The sequence below is a fragment of the Rhizophagus irregularis genome, chromosome 25 (assembly GCF_026210795.1).
Source record: "Rhizophagus irregularis chromosome 25, complete sequence".
Taxonomy (NCBI): domain Eukaryota; kingdom Fungi; phylum Glomeromycota; class Glomeromycetes; order Glomerales; family Glomeraceae; genus Rhizophagus; species Rhizophagus irregularis.
Genome location: NC_089453.1, coordinates 1,805,494 through 1,827,288, shown reverse-complemented (window position 1 = coordinate 1,827,288; position 21,795 = coordinate 1,805,494). Strand labels below are relative to the sequence as shown.

The 21,795-nt window shown below is 30.3% G+C and overlaps 6 protein-coding genes across 6 annotated transcripts; 1 reads left to right on the top strand and 5 right to left on the bottom strand.

The window, feature by feature from the left end:
• Positions 1-1,411: 1,411 nt before the first annotated feature.
• On the bottom strand, positions 1,412-1,753 carry OCT59_016878 (uncharacterized protein; the record flags this gene model as incomplete). Its single annotated transcript, XM_066145983.1, has 1 exon — positions 1,412-1,753. One exon carries the CDS (start codon positions 1,751-1,753, stop codon positions 1,412-1,414), a length of 342 nt encoding a protein of 113 aa, XP_066003715.1.
• Positions 1,754-2,140: 387 nt separating this feature from the next.
• On the bottom strand, positions 2,141-4,310 carry OCT59_016877 (uncharacterized protein; the record flags this gene model as incomplete). The annotated part of the gene is made up of 6 exons (XM_066145982.1): positions 2,141-2,237; positions 2,557-2,861; positions 2,943-3,010; positions 3,452-3,554; positions 3,768-4,155; positions 4,216-4,310. The coding sequence occupies 6 exons, from the start codon at positions 4,308-4,310 to the stop codon at positions 2,141-2,143; spliced, it is 1,056 nt and encodes a 351-aa protein (XP_066003714.1).
• A 5,076-nt stretch (positions 4,311-9,386) lies between these two features.
• Positions 9,387-10,331, bottom strand: OCT59_016876 (uncharacterized protein). Its single transcript, XM_025322574.2, has 2 exons — positions 10,185-10,331; positions 9,387-10,088 (listed from the first exon to the last, which is right to left on the bottom strand). The coding sequence occupies exons 1-2, from the start codon at positions 10,188-10,190 to the stop codon at positions 9,465-9,467; spliced, it is 630 nt and encodes a 209-aa protein (XP_025165934.1). The 5' UTR covers positions 10,191-10,331; the 3' UTR covers positions 9,387-9,464.
• Positions 10,332-13,462: 3,131 nt separating this feature from the next.
• Positions 13,463-13,672, top strand: OCT59_016875 (uncharacterized protein; the record flags this gene model as incomplete). The annotated part of the gene is made up of 1 exon (XM_066145981.1): positions 13,463-13,672. One exon carries the CDS (start codon positions 13,463-13,465, stop codon positions 13,670-13,672), a length of 210 nt encoding a protein of 69 aa, XP_066003713.1.
• Positions 13,673-15,192: 1,520 nt separating this feature from the next.
• OCT59_016874 (uncharacterized protein) lies at positions 15,193-16,199 on the bottom strand (the record flags this gene model as incomplete). Its single annotated transcript, XM_025330928.2, has 3 exons — positions 15,193-15,244; positions 15,488-16,098; positions 16,194-16,199. 3 exons carry the CDS (start codon positions 16,197-16,199, stop codon positions 15,193-15,195), a joined length of 669 nt encoding a protein of 222 aa, XP_025165933.2.
• Positions 16,200-19,146: 2,947 nt separating this feature from the next.
• On the bottom strand, positions 19,147-20,198 carry OCT59_016873 (uncharacterized protein). The gene is made up of 2 exons (XM_025322573.2): positions 20,104-20,198; positions 19,147-20,015 (listed from the first exon to the last, which is right to left on the bottom strand). Exons 1-2 carry the CDS (start codon positions 20,107-20,109, stop codon positions 19,254-19,256), a joined length of 768 nt encoding a protein of 255 aa, XP_025165932.1. The 5' UTR covers positions 20,110-20,198; the 3' UTR covers positions 19,147-19,253.
• Between the last annotated feature and the right edge of the window lie 1,597 nt (positions 20,199-21,795).

The following is a 21,795-nucleotide window of genomic DNA, read 5'->3' as shown; positions in this document are numbered from 1 at the left end:
AAATTCAAGACACCAACAAGCATTTCGAGCATTGCGTGGAAAATATTTTATTCAGGATGAAGAATTATGGATCTTTGGTTGTATATAAATTGGAATTTATGCGTAATGCATCCCTTTATATCGCAGAGACCTCACGAGCAAGAAATCGACTATGAGACCTGAATACGAAATAATTGGTGATGAAAGTTTCGGACGAGTTTTGATTACGCAATCGTAGGCATGAGATTTTTTTTTTTCTCGACATTTTTCCGTGAATTTTATTATTTCGAGAGGCATGCTAACAACATATATCCTCGAGACCACAGAAGACAAGGTCCGGCGTAGCATCCTCGAAAATTTTGTCCAAATATCAAGCAACTCGAGAGTTCGTACGAAACGAACAAGAAACGGGACGATGATGACTTCGATTATCCATATGAATCTGAACAAAGGCTCCGAAGAATACCAAACGTTACGTAATAGTGTGAATAAGGTTTGGGCGCGATCATTGGATTAATAAAGGATAGGGCATGTTTGGACGAAGAACCCGATAGGAAGAGGTCTAAGATAGAGGAGTATCGTTCGAAAAATAGAGATATTGGACGAATATAATCCCGTAGGTATTTAGTATTGAAAATTCATTATGTATCACGGATAAAGCCCCGCACTTGTATTTATTTTATATCTGTATTAATAAAGCGGAAGCTAGTTTCGTTTCTCTGCAACAGTCTTTATGATACAGATCGATCTGAAACAAAATCAAATTTTAGAACAAAATAAAAATAATTTAATATATAGACAGGTTTTCATTTACAACGCAACATAACATTGAATAAATTCCCATGAATTTTATTATTATTACATCAATTTTTTGTTACAAAGATTGCGAATATTTTTTTAACATATTTTATAACATATTTTATATCACTTGATCCAAAGTTTGGGACAATTATATGTATTATAATAATATATAAAAATTTATTAATATATTTATTTATTACATTATAACTTATTAAAAATATCTCGCGCTTTCTTGGCAAGTTTATCACGAACAGGAATTACTTGACGAACTTAGTGCATTATATGCACTACTCAATAAGTCTGTGCATGGTACGTAAAATTCTGCCAAAAAATCTTTGAGACATCTCATCCCAAAAAATTTTACTAGGACCTTTAGAGGAATAAACCATTCAAGTTGTCATAGACCGAGAAGTTTCATCATTTTCTCTGATATATACAAACCTCATAATTCAAGAAACCAATTACAGTTTCATGAGCTTTCTTCATGTCTTTCCTTGTTTGTGGTAGAGGGAATTTTAATACCTCACGTACAGTGTAAATTTCGGAGTATTTAAGTTGGAATAGACAATAAGCTGATATATTGAAAACTAGAGTTAATAATATGTGACAATAACATGATAACATAAACCATTTATTGACTTACAGTAAATTGCATTCCATATAATTTCACGATTCTGATGTCCGAGTTTAGACAAAGCATTGCATATCTATTCATGAGCGTCTTCAGCATCTTGACTATTTTCATTCGATCACCCGTGAAATGTGACCAATCTTTCTGAGCTGGGGGTCCACTAATTTCTGTGACCGAAAATTCTTCTTTCTCTTCTTTCCTTCCAGAGGATCGGCGCTCTTCATCCCTTTTTTGAGAATTTTGATCATCCGCACTTGCCCGTCTCCCCATACTTGACATACCAATCTTTCTTATTTTAATGGAAATTTTGTAAAATTTGTTCAATATTAGTGCCAAAATCATTGTAATGAATGTCCCCTAATTCATTTGAATAACGGCCTCTTTCTTTTTCGATTTTTTCAAATATTGTATCGATCGCCTATGTAAAAAATGGAGACGTTGGTAAAGTAACTTGAGTAGGAAGTTTCTATAAAATTGCTTACTTTATTGGATCAAAGTTATTGGCTTTGCACTTCTTTGGATCTAGATACGTTGAACCATAATAAACTACATACACATATACATTTGAACATATACTAGTGGATTTTAAAAAAAAAATAATTTGTAAAATATAAAATAAGAGTTTATGATTTTCATTTTTTAAAAGCAAATAACTTTATTAACAGATTTTTGAAAATTTAACATTAGCCTCACTCCTTAAAGAACATGATGAAATTTAAAACTAATTAACTAAATTATTTCAAGAATTTTTCCGGTATTACTTTTCCTTAAAGTAATTGTTGATATGCCGTGTTCAACTTCAATCTTGGCAGAAATTGCCTCTATTCTATTAAAAAAGATGAATGTCAGTTATAAGCAATTGTAAAACAATAAAACTAAATAACTCACTTGTTTGGGAGATCTACTTGTGCTTCGAATTGTCCTACTGGTAAATTACTTGAGATAGCTTTTCCAGCTACTTTTTCATTAAAAGATCCATTAATTATAATAAATTTATCGTGACCATGAGATCAGATTTATTTTCAATTCCGGGTGTATGTAAAATTAAAATATAAGAAGAACTTTATAATAAAGAATAAAGAATAGACATTATTATTGAATTATTTAATTAAACAAGATAAGTCAAGCACTAAATAGATACATACTCATTTTCGTAAAGTCCATACGCTACATTAAGTGGTTTGGCATAATCAGAGACTCTGCTCTTAAATTGTGTGGCCAATTGTTTCGCTCCACCTTTTGCGGTTTCCTGAAAACCTTTCCTTCCTTCACTAAAGTCCTTTACATGTTCTCCAGTAATATTTGCGGCTTCTTTTGCAACAGGATAAGTACCCTCACGAGCTTGTTGAATAGTTTCGGAGTTTTCTTCAGAACTGAGATCATCATCAATAATCTCTATAACTTTCCGTTTTTTAGGTTTATTTTCATCATTGATATCGGCTTCTTCATCCTAAATAAACAAAACAGTTTTTACTATATTATTAGATCCACCAGGTAAATTTATAATAATAAATAAAATAAAAAACTTTACCAGTGTATAATTAACCTTTCGATCAGAATTAAAATACTTCGCAGCATAAAATTTAAATGGGCCTCGGTCTAGGGATTGGAATCGATTCCCATTATTAGAATCGATTCTAAAATCGATTAATCGCGATTAATCGTTTCGCAAATACCGATTTTTTTTTATACTATTTATAATAGGTTTGTTTAAACACATATCACGTGATTACAAATTACAGTGATCGACGAAAAAATTTCCTTTTTTGGAAATTTGTACAACCTTGTGCGATAGCAACTTGAATTTTATTGGGAGATGAAATTTCCTTTTTAGGAAGTTTGTGTTCCGTCACGTGATTCGCGGGCGGAATTATGAATTTGGCCAAAATTAACTATTATGAACAAATAATAATTTACGGTCAAATTAACGAAACTGCGCCACAATAAGTAGATTCGATTTTTATTCGAGATTCGATTTAAAATTGATTCTTATCGATTTTCGATAGTTTCGATTTTAATCGAATCTTTTCCGATCCCTACCTCGGTCTTCATCATATTGATATGATTTATTTCTTGTTTGAATATAAAATAAGGAAGCTTGACGTCTTGTTCTAAAATGTACGAATCCAAAACTAGAAAATACCTTTATTAGTAATTTAAAGAGAAATAAATCATAATTGTTTATAATTACCCCTTTTCTTCTTCTTTTACTACATGAATGAAATTAAATTTTGTTGCTTCCTCAACATATTTTTCTACTACGTGGGTGCTGAGACCCGTAATATCACCCCCACCATAACAGCGAGCTCGGGATTTCCGCAGCACACTATAAAAAAACAATAAGCATTAGACAAACCCAAGGGAAACTGGGAAAGTGTTGCACTCTTATATAAGGAACTCCCACAAAGGGGAGCGGTGGTAGCACTCCCACGAAGGGGAGCGGTGGTTGCACTCCCACGAAGGGGAGCGGTGGTAGCACTCTCCCACGAAGGGGAGCGGTGGTAGCACTCCCACGAAGGGGAGCGGTGGTTGCACTCCCACGAAGGGGAGCGGTGGTAGCACTCCCACGAAGGGGAGCGGTGGTTGCACTCCCACGAAGGGGAGCGGTGGTTGCACTCCCACGAAGGGGAGCGGTGGTTGCACTCCCACGAAGGGGAGCGGTGGTTGCACTCCCACGAAGGGGAGCGGTGGTTGCACTCCCACAAGGGGAGGGTGGTAACCTTCTCAAACTCTCAGTCAAGTTACTTTATCATAAAGGCACGTAACCGGTTCCTCTTCCAGAACAAGTAGTCCTTTAATCTCACTTCACAAGAAAGAGTGAGGAGAAGTTGATTGCATTTTCGCCAGAGTAGCAACACTTACACAGCATACTTGAACTGTTATGCTTACCTCTTCCCATTGTATTGTGAAATAAGACTTGTTCAAGTGACTTGGATAGAGAAAAGAAAATATCGTGTAAAAAAAAAATATAATCGTGTCGGGACGAGAAGAAAAATATAATATCGACTTAGGGCTTAAAAAAAAAATATAAAGACGTGTTTATATAGTTTATACTTTATATACTGTAATAAGCTTGATAGTGGCTTATTTCGTCATATAATTATACAATTTATTTTTTAATCAGTTTAACAGCGCTACATTTATTTTTTGCGTCATGTCTCTGGTCACGCTATTATCAAGTGACCGAGAAAGGAACAAAATCAAACAGACAGATATTATTGGTGATATTATACTATTATTTAATCTGCGTGTAAATTATTACAAGTGTAGTAAATAAAGGTATTTATTTTACGTGTTAGGCCCGTCAGGTACCCGTAACCTATGTTACCTGTGATCCTATTCAGAAATTGCCTGCTGTTTTATTTTGCAATACATTGAATAAACAAGTACGTGACTTTGCCCGGAATACAGTACATTATAAAGTCTATTCTATCCACTGCGCCTAATCCCCCATCGATACATAATACCTGCTACTCCATCATCGAATCCTAAATCCGTTTCATTTGTCCTCGTCTCTCGGAAAAATGATGAAAAATCTAAATATATTATTTGTTTTTTCGAACTTGTGAGAAAAAACGGGCTAAATCCTGGAATGAAAATGTAACTCTGAAGACGCCCTTGAAAAGCTTAGCCTCAACCTGAAAGTAAACCTACCTTAATTGCATAATGTCTCGTCATGAAACTTTCTTCAATATTTTTTTTTCGCTAGCACTGTACGTCGCGAATGTTGCTTCTTTGCTTGCAAGACCCTTTTTCTCGAGATAAAAAAAAATCAGCCATTCGTACTACGCATTTTTTCGGAGGTTTCCATCTATATTAATTAAGAGGGAAATCGCTACTTAACAGGAGAATTGTCAGGAACGGAATATTCCTGGTTGACAAGAAACTGCGTAAATACTTTTGTAACGTTATTTATTTTATTTTTCAGTGAGCCGACAATTCACGAATTAATATATATGGATCGAGAAATTCTTTTAATTTATTTATGGTTTCATTTTTAGCAATTATATCAGTATAACCTATATCATACGCTTATTGTCCAGTAATAATTTACTTGCACCCAAGACTTTGTTTTTATAATATCCCTCCTACAAGTTTACGATTGATCATTATCAATAATTTAGTTGCCAAAATTTAGCACAACTAATTAGGCCAATTTTTTTTATGAATGTCTAACTTTTTATTACAACCAGAACTCAAAGATCATAACTTGTTCTTTAGTCAATAATTTGTAAATAATTAATAGTGTCAATTATCTTCATTAAATGTGTGTAACTTAATAAACTATTTCATAATATTTTGCAATAATATACTAAAAATTCTGATAAATAATTTTATTCAAAATCTGAAGCGTGATAAAGCGAAATGTTTTAATTTTATATTATACCTAAATATTTCCATTAAAAATTTGATTTATTTAATAAATCATAAGCTATGACATTCAATTTTTTTCATTCAATAATGTTTGCAAGTTTTTCTAGTATGCGAATCCTTGCTTCTCGCTCTTTCAACATAAGCTCCCGCTCTTTGAGATCTAGAGCTTTTTCCTATTGCAATATAAAATTATCAAATTGAATCAATTTATTAATTTAAAAAAAAATTATTAAATTAAAATAAATATCTTGCTCACCTTTAGGTTTAAATCATCTGACTTAACTTTTGCTCGTTTAAGGTCTTTGTCCTTATCATAACAAGATTAAAGCAGTTTCTAGAGATCTCGATTCTTCTATAATCTACACAAGGAACCTTGTATGATAAGATAGCCCAGAAATTCTGGCTGGCTTACATTCAAGATACATTGTACGGTAGAAAAATAAAAGAGCTACCGGGATTCTGGTTCGGCTAGTTTCATTGCAAGAAAGAAAATAAACGAAATCAATGACATAAATCATTGAATCAAATTTCTAGCTCGGTTAATATAATCCTCGGGTGAGGATTCCTTTAAAATGATGTCATTAGGATATTATAAAAGTCTTAATGTACGGTTTTTGCATCCCACGTTTCGAAGTTTTTTATGACAAAACTCGCGAGTCGCGAAATCCGGTAAAGACCATTCTTCTGAAGGTTTGTCGAAGTAGTTGGCGTATTTATTCATTTTTTTTTTAGGAGTCTTAATACAAGCGAAAATAAAAAAAAACAAAGAAATTTGAACGGGTATTCTCATATACAGTAATATAAGTTTGAAATTATTTTTGATTTTAAAAAAAAATTATTATCGATTTAAAAAAATTATTTTTTGTATTATCAACAAAATAAAAATTTGAGCAAGCAAATTTGAACACTTTTTTTATATAGTTTTTCCAGCCATATCTAAATATAGCCATGAAAGTACGTCAAAATCATTGATCTCGTGTAAGTATAGACTTTTGCAGAGACTTTTATAAGGGCATCTTTTTCTTTTCAATCACTAGTTGACAATTTTTTTTCGATCACAATGATCACAATACTTTTGCACAGACTTTATCTCATTATAATTAAATATTTTTCATACTCAGCTTTTTCTTAATTTTTTAATCATTTAATCACAAAAGCAAACTGTACGACCACAGTAATTAATAAATACCATTAGAATTTTTTCATGCAATCATATTAATAATAGCAGATCATGTTCAATAAGTAAATATTGTTTTTGGTTATAGAGACGAAGGTACACATAATTTACCACCTAAGATAAATTTTTTGCCACAAATATATTTCCATAATATAGTGTACGTAGTAAAAAAAGGAGCCGTATTTTTGATACATCCAAATATGCCACAGTTTGGTTTCTACTGATCCCTGAAAGTATTGGAACGAACAAGCTTCATGGCTATCCCAGAGGATATGACTGTCTCACCGTATTCTACAAAACACATGGTTTACATCATCGGCATATGATACAGCCAGTATTAACCCAGTCACTATACACTTACCCGAAAAAGAAAGGACTGTAAAACGAAGAAGAAAACCAAAAACGACTGCGGTCCGTAACACACGGGAGAAAGAGAAAGGTGGTGAAACGATATACAGGTCTTTACAAGTAAATGTCTATCCAAATCACTCACAATCGCAACTGTTGAAACGGTGGATAGGATTATCGAGATATGCGTATAATTGTGTTATCAGGATAAGTAAGCAAAAACGTTACTATGAGAAGGATTGTGCGTTGGGTCCTGCGCAACTGAAATGGGTAACATTGCAACCATACGCTATGCGCTGATGCGCATGCAGTAGTTCGTCTTGGCATGCTGCTGCGTGGGATCCTGGGAATAACTCCCGCTGCCATTATTGACGAAACCATAGACGAGGCGCTGATGGCTAAAGAAGAGGTAGTTAGACGAAACGTTGATAGACAGCAGGGTCCTCCGCCACATTCTTATCTTATATGTCATTAAAGTTTCTAAAACAAACAATAAACATTCGTGCGATGTCTTTTAGCTTTAGGGTGTGGAATCGCTTCTTGTCTGATATTTGCATTGCGAAGAAATGTACTTACCGACTGATTACAACAAACTCAAGTATGAAACTAACAGAGAACTCTGGCCTTTGCATTTTGAGAAGAGGAGAAAAAATAATAAATGGCCTTTTCCGCACAAGGTGTGTTGCAGTAGCAAGCTTACATATTCTCGTAAACTAAAAGATTCATTAATAGTAATAACTTATGTAATGAGGACGTGGCAGGACCAAACAAATAAGTGATTTGAGTGAATGTAGAGATCAAAGAGTGTAATTTAATTTGATAAATCTTTGATTTATTAAGTAATATTGCTTTTATAGTGTGTCAATTCTAAGGTGACTCGTATCTCATTACGGTTTTTCTTATTTAACCATGCAAATCATCAGCTTGAGTTGGACATACATATCTTAATTAGTCTTAATCACGTATTTGCCTTAAAACGAAAATATTATTGCAAGTAGGATTTTCAGCTTTTGCAATAAAAGTATATATTTGTAGGTATACAGAACATCTTAATGACGAGAAGTACCAACATCATTATCAAAGAATCGAAATCGCATTGTCGTTTCAAAACATCAGATGTTTAATACCATGATTACCATCCAAATTGGGTTTCTATACTTAACGACTACCTCTATAAAAACAGTTAATTCTTTTGTAGACGAATAGTTACGGTTTGATAAAATGGAGAAGAGAACAAAATAAGAGATCAGAATAAATAACCTATACGAATACTGTCATTAAAATCCTTGATGAAAAAATGAAGCATGTAAATTGTTATAAATATAACTTATAACTGTGCCCTGCCCTGGGCTTAAAACATTAAGTTGGCGGTAACATGAGTGAAAGCTTATGGCAATGTTGTTTGGGTAGTTTACTACTATGGTAGATAGAGGTGCCTGCAGTTCTTTTTAGTTTGTAATTTTTTATATCAATTGTTTTGTACTGTTTAAATACAGTATAGTATATATCTGATATATAATAATAGTCTTTATGTTTTTTATAAATGGACATTACGCCAGAGAAGATAATTCATTGATAATGTAACCCGCATCGTCATCTATTTAATTGTATCTTTTGATGTAGTGACGGTGTCATAGTATGATTTCCGATTCATAATAACTTAATACGTTAAATTTCAGACTGAATCTCCAATTAACATAATGATATTGTATTTAATGTTTGATCATGATAATTCCCATTTCTTGAAACTCATAATATGATATATAAAAAAAATTTGTTTGCAGTTACCATTCAACCATATAAATGTCATCGATTCAAATCGGACTCGAGCTCTAGTCAACGTTATAACTTTAACTAATATAATTTTAATTATGATACAAAGAATATTACTATACCTAAACTTTTTCCGTTACATATTTCGATTATTTCATGCATCCAATTGTAGTTACATAATAATAATTATCTTTTTTGAATCGAAAAATATATATAACTTTTATCATTATATTAATAATCAATATCTCACTTAAGTATACAGTATGGCAAAATTCAAAAAATAATAATAATAATAATAATAGATAAAAGTTCACGTTAACAGTAAAGCAAATTTTATTAATTTGATCAATTATATTAAAATTAAACTAACTATACGGGACGTCAAATATATAACCTCCCAAAACTATTCAAAACATCATAATCATAATACTCATCATATTCATCATCATCATACTCATCGTCGTCTTCATCATCATAATCATATCCATAATACTCTTCATCATACTCATCCTCGTCTTCATCAGATTCATCATCATACTCGTCGTCATCATCTTCATCTTCTTCTTCATACTCGTCATATTCATCGTACTCATCGTCATCTTCTTCATCATCATACTCTTCATACTCGTCATCATCATCATCATCATCATCATACAAGTCCTCAGGTATATAAATATCCCTCCTTACTTTAATTACTGAATAATCAGGAGACGGAGGACTTGTCATTTTCCTTTTGAGCTCATCGAATTCATAGCTTCTTATTGCAGGTACGGTTCTGAAACTACATCCACGCTTAATAGCTTCTCTGAATGCATAAAGTCGTCGATTGTCCAATGAATGCATTTTACCTTTAAAAGTGCACACGCGAATATGTTCAATATTTTTTGGTGATATTTCTCCTGATACAAGTTGATCAATAGTATCCTCAATGAGTTCGTCATCTCTGAACCTGGGCCTGATACTATATTGGGAATAGAGAACCTTGCGTGGGTCTACTTTAATAAACTTATAATAGTATTTTTAAGAATAATTTTAACGTCATTATGCTATAATGTGACACTGCTAAGAGATTATAACAAAATGAAACCAAAGAATGTTCACCTCCATTAGAGATAATATTTCTCAAAAAAATATGTTTGCATTTAAATATATGTGTATATATATAAATAATATTTTTTTTTTGGTTTTTTTTTTGTGCAAATTTCTTTTAACGTTACAAAGAAGTCAAAGATTCAAAAAACAAAGGGCAACGTACCCTTTTTTAAAAAAATTTATATAAATCTGGAAAGTGGGAGTCAACTGACATTGATCTTCGTTTCAACAAAGTAAATTTTGAATGTATAGGCATTGTGCTACCAAAGATTTGTATCACCAAATAAAACTGAGTTTTTAGATAAAGTTGTAGATTAGTTTGGAAAGGTTCATTTCTGAGAATTTTCTTTTGATTTTACTATCTTTGGAGAGGGTTTATTAATCATGAATACATGAAGAATCTTAGAATCTACAAAAGATAACCCTTGATAAGGCCTTTTTTTTCGTTTATGTTCGTGTAACATCAATAGTTTGATAATACCCTTTTTTTTATTTTTATAGCTCACATGTGAAATTTTATTTATAATAAACATTCAGCCGCAAGATCTGCAGGCAGGATATTATAAATTAGGCAAGATATTGATGAAATCTAACCTCTTACAAATTCTTTAACAATTAACTGTTTCAGAATCGTAGAAAAACAAAACTTTATATATTATTAAGAATAAACAGAATGGCTGGGTTTGTTATCAGTATGATTAATTTAATATTATTTTTACGCGTATTTTTACTTATTTTTACTTTTGTATTAATTTTACGTATTTTAAATATTTTTATTATATATATGTATCATATTAGATAGAAAATTATTGTTAATTGAAGTAAATCTTAACTTTTTAGAACTTCACGTTTTTGGGTTCAATATTAAATATTACATCAACGTCATCAAGCATGAAATGATCAATCTAGAGAATTAACTATTAAAATTGTTAATAAGAAAATGAGACCACTTAATCAATATCACAGTAAAATAAACGATTTGCATCTTTTTGGAAGAGATTTTACGAAATTTATTATTTACGATATTTTGTTTTCAAAATCTGGAATCTGTGAAGACATTTGATATGAAGTTGAGACATTTGATATGAAGTTGAAACATGAGTTACTATTAAATATAAATCGACATTAGATTATACAAGATTATACTTACAGTAACTTTATTGCATATTAAGGTTTTCTGCTGTAGAAGTACACTAGAAGTACACAAATAATTTACAAATATCATATTTTTTTAGATTAGGGACATCCTCTCTCGCTAGTGATTGAGATGCTGTTCAAGTATTACGATCGATTGAAGTAAATATTGAAAAAATGGAGTAAATACGAGACAATATACGGAAATACTGCGCTTTTTGGCTAGCTCTATGAAAAAAAAGCAAAAAAGTTTTTTTGATTGAAGCGACTATTTATTTGACCAATTTTATTAATAAAAATTTTTCTTCGATTCACTGAATTAAGTGCCTAAGAACGCCCTAATGGATTATATTGACTATTTACGAATTTGGTTAAATCCGGATCATAAGTCATAACACTAATACACTATACTCATAAATATGTCGAATTAATGTATGAAAAGATATTGAGAGGAGAGAGGATGATCCTGAAAAAAAGACAACTTCCAATGAATTAGATCTAACAAAAAAGGTGATTATAAAAAAGAATATTTATTCCTGAATAATATACTGTATAATCCTATTTTAGTGTGCAAGTTGAAGTTTTATAATATTTGACGCGTAAAAATTAAATCCTATAAGTATAATTAGCTAAATTATAATTGGTAATAATAAATGCGTATCATCTAGATCTAAACATTTTATAATAAAAAATTGTTTCTATCTATTATTATATGTATACAGCCACTTAAAATTTTAATATTAACCATAATTAAAAACTAATTTCAGGATAATTGTTATAAAAAGTATGTTCATCTGTAACATTGTCGTGACTTGTTCCTTCCGAAGATGGATCTTTATGTTCAAATCTATATCTATATTTGATGTTTGAATCTATAATCCACGCTTCTTCCGAGCTTTCTTCTTTAATTGACAAATCTATCATCTCTTACCTTTCCTGTACTACAAAAAGTACGCCCAAAAATATAATTTCCATTAAGAATAACTTTTTTCCAAAAAGAAACACGTATTTTTTTACATAATTCAGTGAGTATATATATCATTGTCGCCCATGTCTCCTTCAACGATTTAATAGCTTGCCATTAGTCTTCTCTCTGATACGTTTAATGTGCACGTCTGCTGCTGGGAACCACCTAAAAAAATACATTTTATTCTTGTAAGACACATTCACGTATTCCTGTTTACTAAAATCTCATGTTTGTGCAAAAGGTGTATTTCAACTTTGACTGTCTTGATATGTATGCTTTTTAGCCCGTAAACGTTTAACATAACCTAGCATCTTCAAAACTTCTATGACCTCCGATTCCTTCCATCTAATCAGAATTTTAGTAACAAATAAAGCAAAATAGAAGACTATTACTATTTTAATAACAATATGATATACTGTAAAACCATTTTGTTTAATTTTAAAATAATCTGATATATCTGATAATAACCACTTCACCCGACCTGCAGATGTACCTGAAGACCTAATAAAAAAATGAAAATGAGATTAAATATATATATCTTAAGCATAGCCTCGAAATAATCCTTGCTTCTACTTAGCCTTTTTTTAACAGAGAACAACTTATCTAAAAGAATATTTTTTTATATATAAAAAAAATGATGACTTTGTCAACTATTTTCACTACTATTATCACTATTATCCTCTCGTTATTTAAAAATACGAGTGGTTGGTCAAATTAGAAAAAAAATAAATGGTCCTTAAAGGTTCTCATATTTTATATACAAATAAATTTCTGATGCTGAAAAAGAAAAAAAAAACTTAGGTGCAAGGATGATACACCAATTTTCAGATTATGTTATTATCGCAAATTCCCTTTTCCTGTAAAAATACAAAAATTGAAAGTTGCCTTTATTAAACTTTAACAGAAACTTAGTTAGGTAGAAGAAATATTTATTAAAGCATGGAGGAAAAATCGCACGTTTCTTACAATGTGTCAGAAGCCTTTCCTGACGAAAATAAAGTTGGTAGAAGCCTCGAGTGTAGCGTAGAAGAGGATTATTCCACCCATAACAAGTCGGTTGCCTAATTATTGTTTCTGTAACTTTCGGATTACGTACATAATGAAATTAAAATAGATAAAATTCTACATAAAGTTATAATGAAGGGAACCGAAAATGTAGAGCCTCAAGCTCAAATTACATTTTCGTATGAACTCTATTTTCCATAAAATAACAGTAGTTCCTGGAGTCATAGGAACTAGCGATAATGAATGTGAAAAGTTGGAAAGTCCTTGGCGTGATTCTGCATTAACAGAAATAGGTTGTGATTCGGGAAACAATGGAATTGATCGGATAAAAAACCGTTCTAATTCAGAGTGGGCTTATGTCCCATATACTGTACCATTTCGCCTATGCTAATCACCAACATCTTGTCATAGAATATAAAAATGTTTCTTGGGGGCCCAATAATATTGGCGGAATCTTTGCTTATGGAACGTGCCGGATCAACGGAAATGCTGGAAATTGCCTTGAAATCAAAAATGGAAGTCGTAAAAAGAAATCTATTTAATGGATAGTACCGAATAAGTAATATGTGATTGATTGGGATGGTTTTGGGATTTAACTTACGATCTCATGAAAGATACTCAAAAAGAACTTGTTAGATACTACCGGAAGTGCAAATAAGTTCGATCCTTAATAATCCAAATTGTACGTCAGGAGATAAACGGAAAGGGGAACAAACATTTTAAGATTTTTCATGAAAAAATATTGCAAAAAGTCAGTTCGGTTGTGTGAATATTTAGATATGATCAAATTCTAAAGTTCACTATAGAACGAACATCATAGTTATATTTTTCTGCTACGTTCAGATAGTATTAATTAATTCTTCCCATCCATAATATAGAAAATAAAGTCCAATAATATTAGTTTAATAACATATTCTAATAATAATTATAAGCAAAATATGCATCAAACATTAGAAACTTTGTCTTTTACCTTGATACAATAAATTTGTTAGCTCAAAGTACAGTTTGAGACAGCCCTGAAGGAAGAGAACCTTATTATAGGATTTTTGGTCAGGAAAACATCTTTTTTATTTATCTACAAATAGTAGTTTGTGATAGAAATACCCGTTATCTATTATATAATTCAAAACATGAGTACGATATGTAATATTTTTTTACCATTGTTTAAGGCATTGAGCAATTCACCATAAAATTCTTGTCAAAATGATGCTTATTATTCTTTACACAGTACGATTATGACAATAATTGCTAGATTTTTTCTTTGAACAAAGGTTATCTGTGCACGTAAAAACTTAAATTCTAGAAGTAACCAATTTAATGCATCAAATTTCAAAAACTTCAAACTACTTACTGCATTAAGATATCAATTAAATCCGGTTTATTGTTTGATGCGATATTATCATCGTAATTTCTTCTAAATTTTGATTTCATATAATATCCGTTCATAAAGGTCTATCTATGAATACATGCATGATTAATTATAAAAATCATAAATTTGTTTCCCGGCAATTTAAGTAAATCAAAATCTTCAGTTAAATCGTACTTGGTTCTATATAATAAACGTTACGATGGATTAAGGACCTAGTAAATAGGCTTTATATACCCATGTTTCTGGGGAACCTGTTTCTGTTATATCATTCATACACCTAATTGTAGTTACATTCTCACGTTAATAATAACTGAGCTTTAACGTCTCTTCCTTGAAAGTTTTTGTTCCGATTTATTTGTGCAATCAAATAAATCAAATATTAGAAATTATAAACTTTATTACAATATACAAAATATATTGACGAATTTAAATAATATACTTAAATTTCACGTGTCATAAAAAATAATTTATTTCAATTTAATCAATTACATTTAAATCACAATGAACTATACGTTAATATATGAGAACCAAACTGCAAAAAACTAAAGTATAACACACCATCCAGAATCATTTTCCTCTTCCGTATTTTGCGTACTTGAATATGTATATTGTGGTGTTGTATATCGTGGTGTTGTATATCGTGATGTTGTATATTGTGGTGTTGTATATTGTGGTGTCGTATATTGTGGTGTCGTATGTGATTATATAGAAAACAAGTACAGTATGGAATCCTATGTATGTATGTATGGTGGTCAATGTATGGTATGTATGGTGTTAATTTTCATACGGTATAGTTATCACAATAGTAATATACTATACATGAGCCACCATACATACCATACATTGACCACCATACATACATACATAGGATTCCATACTGTACTTGTTTTCGTCACCCCCGTCGTATATTGCGTACTTGTATATTGCGTATTTGCATATTGTGGTGTTCTTGTATATGACGTATTTGCATATTGTGGTGTTCTTGTATATGACGTATTTGCATATTGTGGTGTTCTTGTATATGACGTATTTGCAAATGTATTTGTATCCTCATCATCATCCGAATCCGTATCATATGTATAACTACTATAATTATATCGTGTTCCGGAAAGTGTATCCTTCCTTACTCTAATTACTGACCAGTCATTAAACGGAGAACTTTTTGACATTTTATTTTGAAGTTCTTCGTGTGCATAGCTTCTCACTGCAGGCACAGTTTCGAAATTACCTCCACGATTAATAGCCTCTTTGAACACATAGAGCCGTCGATTGTCTAATGAATGCATTCTACCGTTTAAAGTACACACGCGAATACGTTCGATATGTCTTGGTGAAATTTTTCCTTTCACAAGTTGTCTAATAGTATCCTCAACATGTCTGTTGTCGTCCTTGAACCTGGGTCTGATACTATCTTGAGAGTAGAAAACCTCGCGTGGGTCTATTTCAATCTTATAGTGTTATTAAAGAATAATTTAATTTCATTATTTATAATGTGGCATTACTAAGAAGTCATAATAAAAAGAAAATAAAGAAGAATACCCACCTCCATTAGAGACTTAGAAGATATAAAATTATAACTCCTGAAAATATTTTTTTTTTTGCAACTTCTCTTAAATAAGTTTCAAAAACAATAATCAGATACCATTTTTATATATATTAAACAAATATTGATTGATCATGCTCGTTTCACTAAGTAAATTTTTGGTTATATTCATGATTGTAACGGTGCGTTGTGTTACTAAGTTGTGCGTTACTGCGAATAACTTTAACTACTTTAACTATGAAACCATATAAGCTTCAAATAAAGTTAAAACTGAAGTTATTAAGAAATCCTTTCTTTTTTTTATTTTTATTAAAGAATTTAGGATAATTTTATTAAAAAAAATTAAAAATTATACAAAATATCTTTATAAAAAAGTAAGAAAAAAAAATTATTCCCTTATTATTTGGCCGGAAAAACTCGATTATTTATTGCGTAACATTGGATTTGATGACGAATGCATACATGTGAAACTTTTATGTAACCTTACCGAATATAGATAAGATCTGAAGAGAATCTAACTTAATCGTAATTTCAATCAAAAAATTATCACTTAATTCATTGATTATTCATTGAATAACTTGAACGTGAAACTACATTATGCATAGAAGAGGCGACATTTGACTTTTATTAAGTCTCATTGTCAACTTTGAAAATATACAGTAATTTTCAGGTACGAAATATACTAAATATACTTATAAAATAGAATGATTATTTATATGATGTTTAATTAATGTAAAATAAAAGAACGGTATGTAAAGTTGTAAATATATCCCATATTTTATCTTGAGTCTTATATTTAATAGTTAACTGTTATATCGGTAAATCAAATTTGATTGGTTGTGGAGCCCGAGATCAACTGATCAAATTTGCAATATAACAAGCTAGCGTACTGCTAGCGTTAGTTATTCGGCGAATAAGTGATTTTCAGGCATCACGTGATTTGAATATTGCGATTTTAAACCACTTTTTTTAATTATAGAAATCACGTGATACCGGATAAAGATATTCTCTAGCAATCAACAACATAAAACACAGTTGAATTGAGAAATTCCAAGATCTTTATTATCATTTTGTTCGTAGATTTTGCAACTGGTAAGAACTTTTACGCTAATCAAGCATGATCGAGTTAAGAAACAATTCCATTACTTCAAAGGAAATTCTCAAGTCGAAAAATATGATGAAAGGTCATCATCTAATATATTTATACTAAAATTGATGCACGAGATCTTATGGGATGTGCCATGATTGACGGTTGATCCATGATTGATCTGAGACTGATATCCCATCGGACTCTGATCGATAGAGGATTGGCCTCAAATCAAATACCACGAATCCTGCGTTAAGTGAGTTCCTCAAATATTACCACAGCAGTAGTGATCTCAGGGTCGAAATCCTGATTGATAGTTTACCTTTGAAAGTATGATTGGCCTTCTTCACAAGAGCTTGAAATTACTGCAAGTTCACAAATAACCTTAAATATGGTTTCCGAAAATATCATTATACTAGACTTAGGAATTTACCCGAACTTTAATTCAATTTGATATTCTTACAAATAGGAAACTTTAGACATAACGTCTGAAAATAAATATCATTTTTCGTATTTACCTTTTTTGATTTATAGACTATCAAATTAGTTTTAAACAATATTTTTCATAATTGAATTATTTTTTTTTTGGTCTTAGTCAATCAAAATTTTATTTAAACTATTTGGTTTGAGAATTACCTACGTGAAAAATAAATTTTCTTTGACTTTAGTAAGCAATCCTGAAAATTTTAATGTAATTACGATATAGCTAAAATATTAAAATTGAAGTTGGTTCAAGGTCTGCTTAGGCGTCATACAGGTATATCATGTGATGTTGAATCAAAAAATTTTTGATGGGATCCACAAGACCACAACCACCACCTCTCCTTCTTGGTGATATTGTATGTTATATCAGAAATAAGTCAACTTATGTAAAAAAAATTGTGATAAGCAAATATAATGATAATTTTATTATCTAATAAAATATCAACGTATTAATCATGATCTTTTAAACAGAAAGTAGCACTTTGTTGTTTAACAAAAAATAAGTAATGAAACAAAATCACCAAATTTTTTACCAACTATCTTGTTAATTATTACGTATTTATATACTATGGTAGAATTCCAATCACCGAGCTTGGATTTCCAAATTATGTATTGTGTTTCTATTTCTAAACGAAAGCGTATAGATAGATGTACAGAGCACTTTAATGACAAAAAACACCATAATATATTAAATATTGAATTGTATGGTCGTTTAAAATCATAAATATTTGACATCTCAATCGACTTCTACATGAATTATTTTACGGCCACCTCTAATATAGTTAGCATAAGTTAAGTTAGCATAAGGGTATATTAACAAATGAAATGCTGCGCGCCCATTGATATCAGAGAAGGTGAGAAGGTATTAACGAATTCATTGATAATGCAATCAGGAATAACGTGTCATTATTTGTTGAACACTCTAGAAATGTAACTTCGAACTGATGTTGATAGTGTTTTGTTGATGGGTGCGTGAAATCGTGAAACTATCAGATTCATGACGAAAATTATCTCATATTATTCACCAATTTAAGTCCAATCAACTGATGTTATCATCGTAACTTCTTTCAGGTTTTAATCGCACTTAGAGCATTCGATCCACGATAATTCCACTTTTTGAAGCTAAGCCAATAAAATCTTAACCAACGGATGAAAAAAATTATAAAAAACATAAAGTTTAGGATTACTATTCACCAACTAGCAGTCACGTAAGCAAATCAATGTCGTTGACTCAAAAGGGACTGGTTTGAACTAATTGACTGTTATATTTATTCCATGGACCTTCTTTTTGGCTATGCAGTCTGGTTTCCTTTGGATTAATAAATATAACTCTAACGAAACCTCCCATCATGATATTATACATTGGTAAAAGGCAATTGATGTTCACGTTAACAAAAGATATCAGATATAATAAATTTATTTAACTTAATAACATACATTTAAATTACGTATAAATTATTCGTTAAATATGAAAAGAAACTTACAAGAAACTAAGCTATAACACACCAACCACTTTTTTTAGAAGTCTTTGGCGTAGTACTACTTGCATAATCATCATCACCAAAGCCCGTAACAATACTCTTTCTCGTTGGTAAACTATTTACATAAGTATTAGGCCTACCTTGCGTCCCTGTATAATAATTACTATTCGATAAACTATTCACGTAAATACTTGAACTATCTTGTGTTCTTGTATGTAAACTATCCGTATAAAGACTATGTCTATTTTGTGTTCTTGTAGATACACTATTCACATAAATAATAGGCCTATCTTGTATTCTCGTATGTGAACTATTTACATAAAGACTAGGTGTTCTTGTAGGTACACTATTCACATGAAGACCAGATTTTCTTGTAGGTACACTATTTACATAAATACTAGGCGAACTATTCACATAAAGATTAGGCTTAATTTGCGTTCTACCCCTTACTCTAATTTCTGACCAGTCAAAATTTCTTGGACTTTTTGACATTTTACTTTGAAGTTCAAGGTAATCATCGCTTCTTATAACAATCACGGTTTTGAATCTACTTCCACGCTTAACGGCTTCCTTGAACGCATAGAGTCGTCGATTGTCTAATGAATGCATTTTACCATTTAAAATACATACGCGCATACATCTGATTTGACTCGGTGATATTTCTCCTGATATAAGTTTTTCGATAGTGTCCTCAATAGGTTCGTCATTCCGGAACTTGGCTCTGATACTATCTTGAGAATAGAGAACTCTCCGTGGGTCTACTTCAAACTTCTAGTATAATTAAAAATAATATTAATATAATTATTTTATAATGTGGTACTGTTAAGAAGTCATAATATTAACTAAAAAGTATACTCGCCTCCATTAAAGACTTGGAGGTGTATAAATATTGTTCTTAAAAAATAATTTTTTTTTTCCAACTTATTTTTAAACGTAAAAAAGAAAGGAAGGTTCAAAAACAGAAAAGTAACTTACTATTTTTAAATATAAAAATTCAATATGTAAACCAAAGATAGCAATTGATTGTTCGTGTACGTTTCACTAGGTAAATTTTGGTTATATTTCATTGCGTTGTGCTACCAAAATCAGAAACGTAAGCTATATATAAAGTTGTAGTTTGGTTTATAATGGTTCATTACTGAAGTTATTAAGGATTTCTTTTTTACTATTTTTATTCTAGGGTTCAAGAAAATTTATCAAAGGAACATGAAAAATTGTGCAAAAATAAATTAATGTCCGTCCGGAAAAACTCTATGATCGCCAAATATAAAATCAAATAAATTAGGTAAGATCTGATGATTTCTTTATCGTTCACAAACTAAATATATTTTAACACGAAAAAAAAAATCGAACAGAATGAATAATATCTTGAGCAAGTGAATTTTTAAACAGGCTGTTACCAGCAGTTACCAGTAAGAGATAATTAGTTAATTACACGTTTTGACGTATTTTTTTTCTTACTAATTTTAAAAAATTTTATTTCACCATCCTTTATTTAATTAATAATTATCGAATATTTTTGTATCACCTCATTAATGAACGTATCAAATTCTCCAATTAATAAATGTTTATTTTTATTCAATTATTTGAAATTTTTATTATTATTTTTTTTTAAAAAAAAAAAATTTAAAAATTATGGATTTAATCATCGTTTCACTCGTCAGTATAGCTTTTGTACATTTAAATATAACATCTATTATAAAAATTTCATTATTAATTCAATATCAAATATTATTTAAATGCAACTGCTTTTAAACCTTGAACATTTCTTATTTAACTTAAAAATAATGTATAATAAAATATATTTTTCATAAAAAAAATGATCTACCACCATTGGATTCCTATCATTTAGACAAATTCAACAATTGGTAGAATAGTTTTAAGTTTTATTAATTTGTAAAAGATGGAAAACTAATTAAAAACTGAAACTGGTACTCTTACCATTTTCAGCTTATTTAAGTAATTCAGTCTATACTCATTACTCAATATAAAAATAATTGATTAGTCATATATATAATTACATAATTTAAAATAATTATACTGTTGTATTACCCCCTTAATCTTTCTAAAAGGAAAAATCCAATTGTCAAATAAATCTAATAAAAAAAAAAAGGTTATCTGTTATATTATTTTTTTCCATAATACAAAAGCAATCATTGCTTTTTTTATAAAAAATGAAAATTTTATTTTAGTTAAAATCCCCCCTGAAAATCATTGACAAAGTTTAATGAATTCATTACCCTAAAATTTAACAAGTTTTCTAAAGTTTTGCTGCTTCTTTACGATTGGTCAAACAAAAAAATTTTCTCATGATTTTTTTCTTTTCATTTATTTAAATGAAATCAAAATGATTTGTTTCTGTTTCCTAAATAGGATAAATGGGATATCAAGTTTTATTGTTCTTTATTGTAATTTAATAAATACAAATAATAAATAATATATTTATGATAAGAAGTACATTCGAATATATAATTATATATATAAATAATAATCTAGTTATGTTAATCACATTTTTAGCAACTGTGATTATATAGAGAACCGACTAATCAAA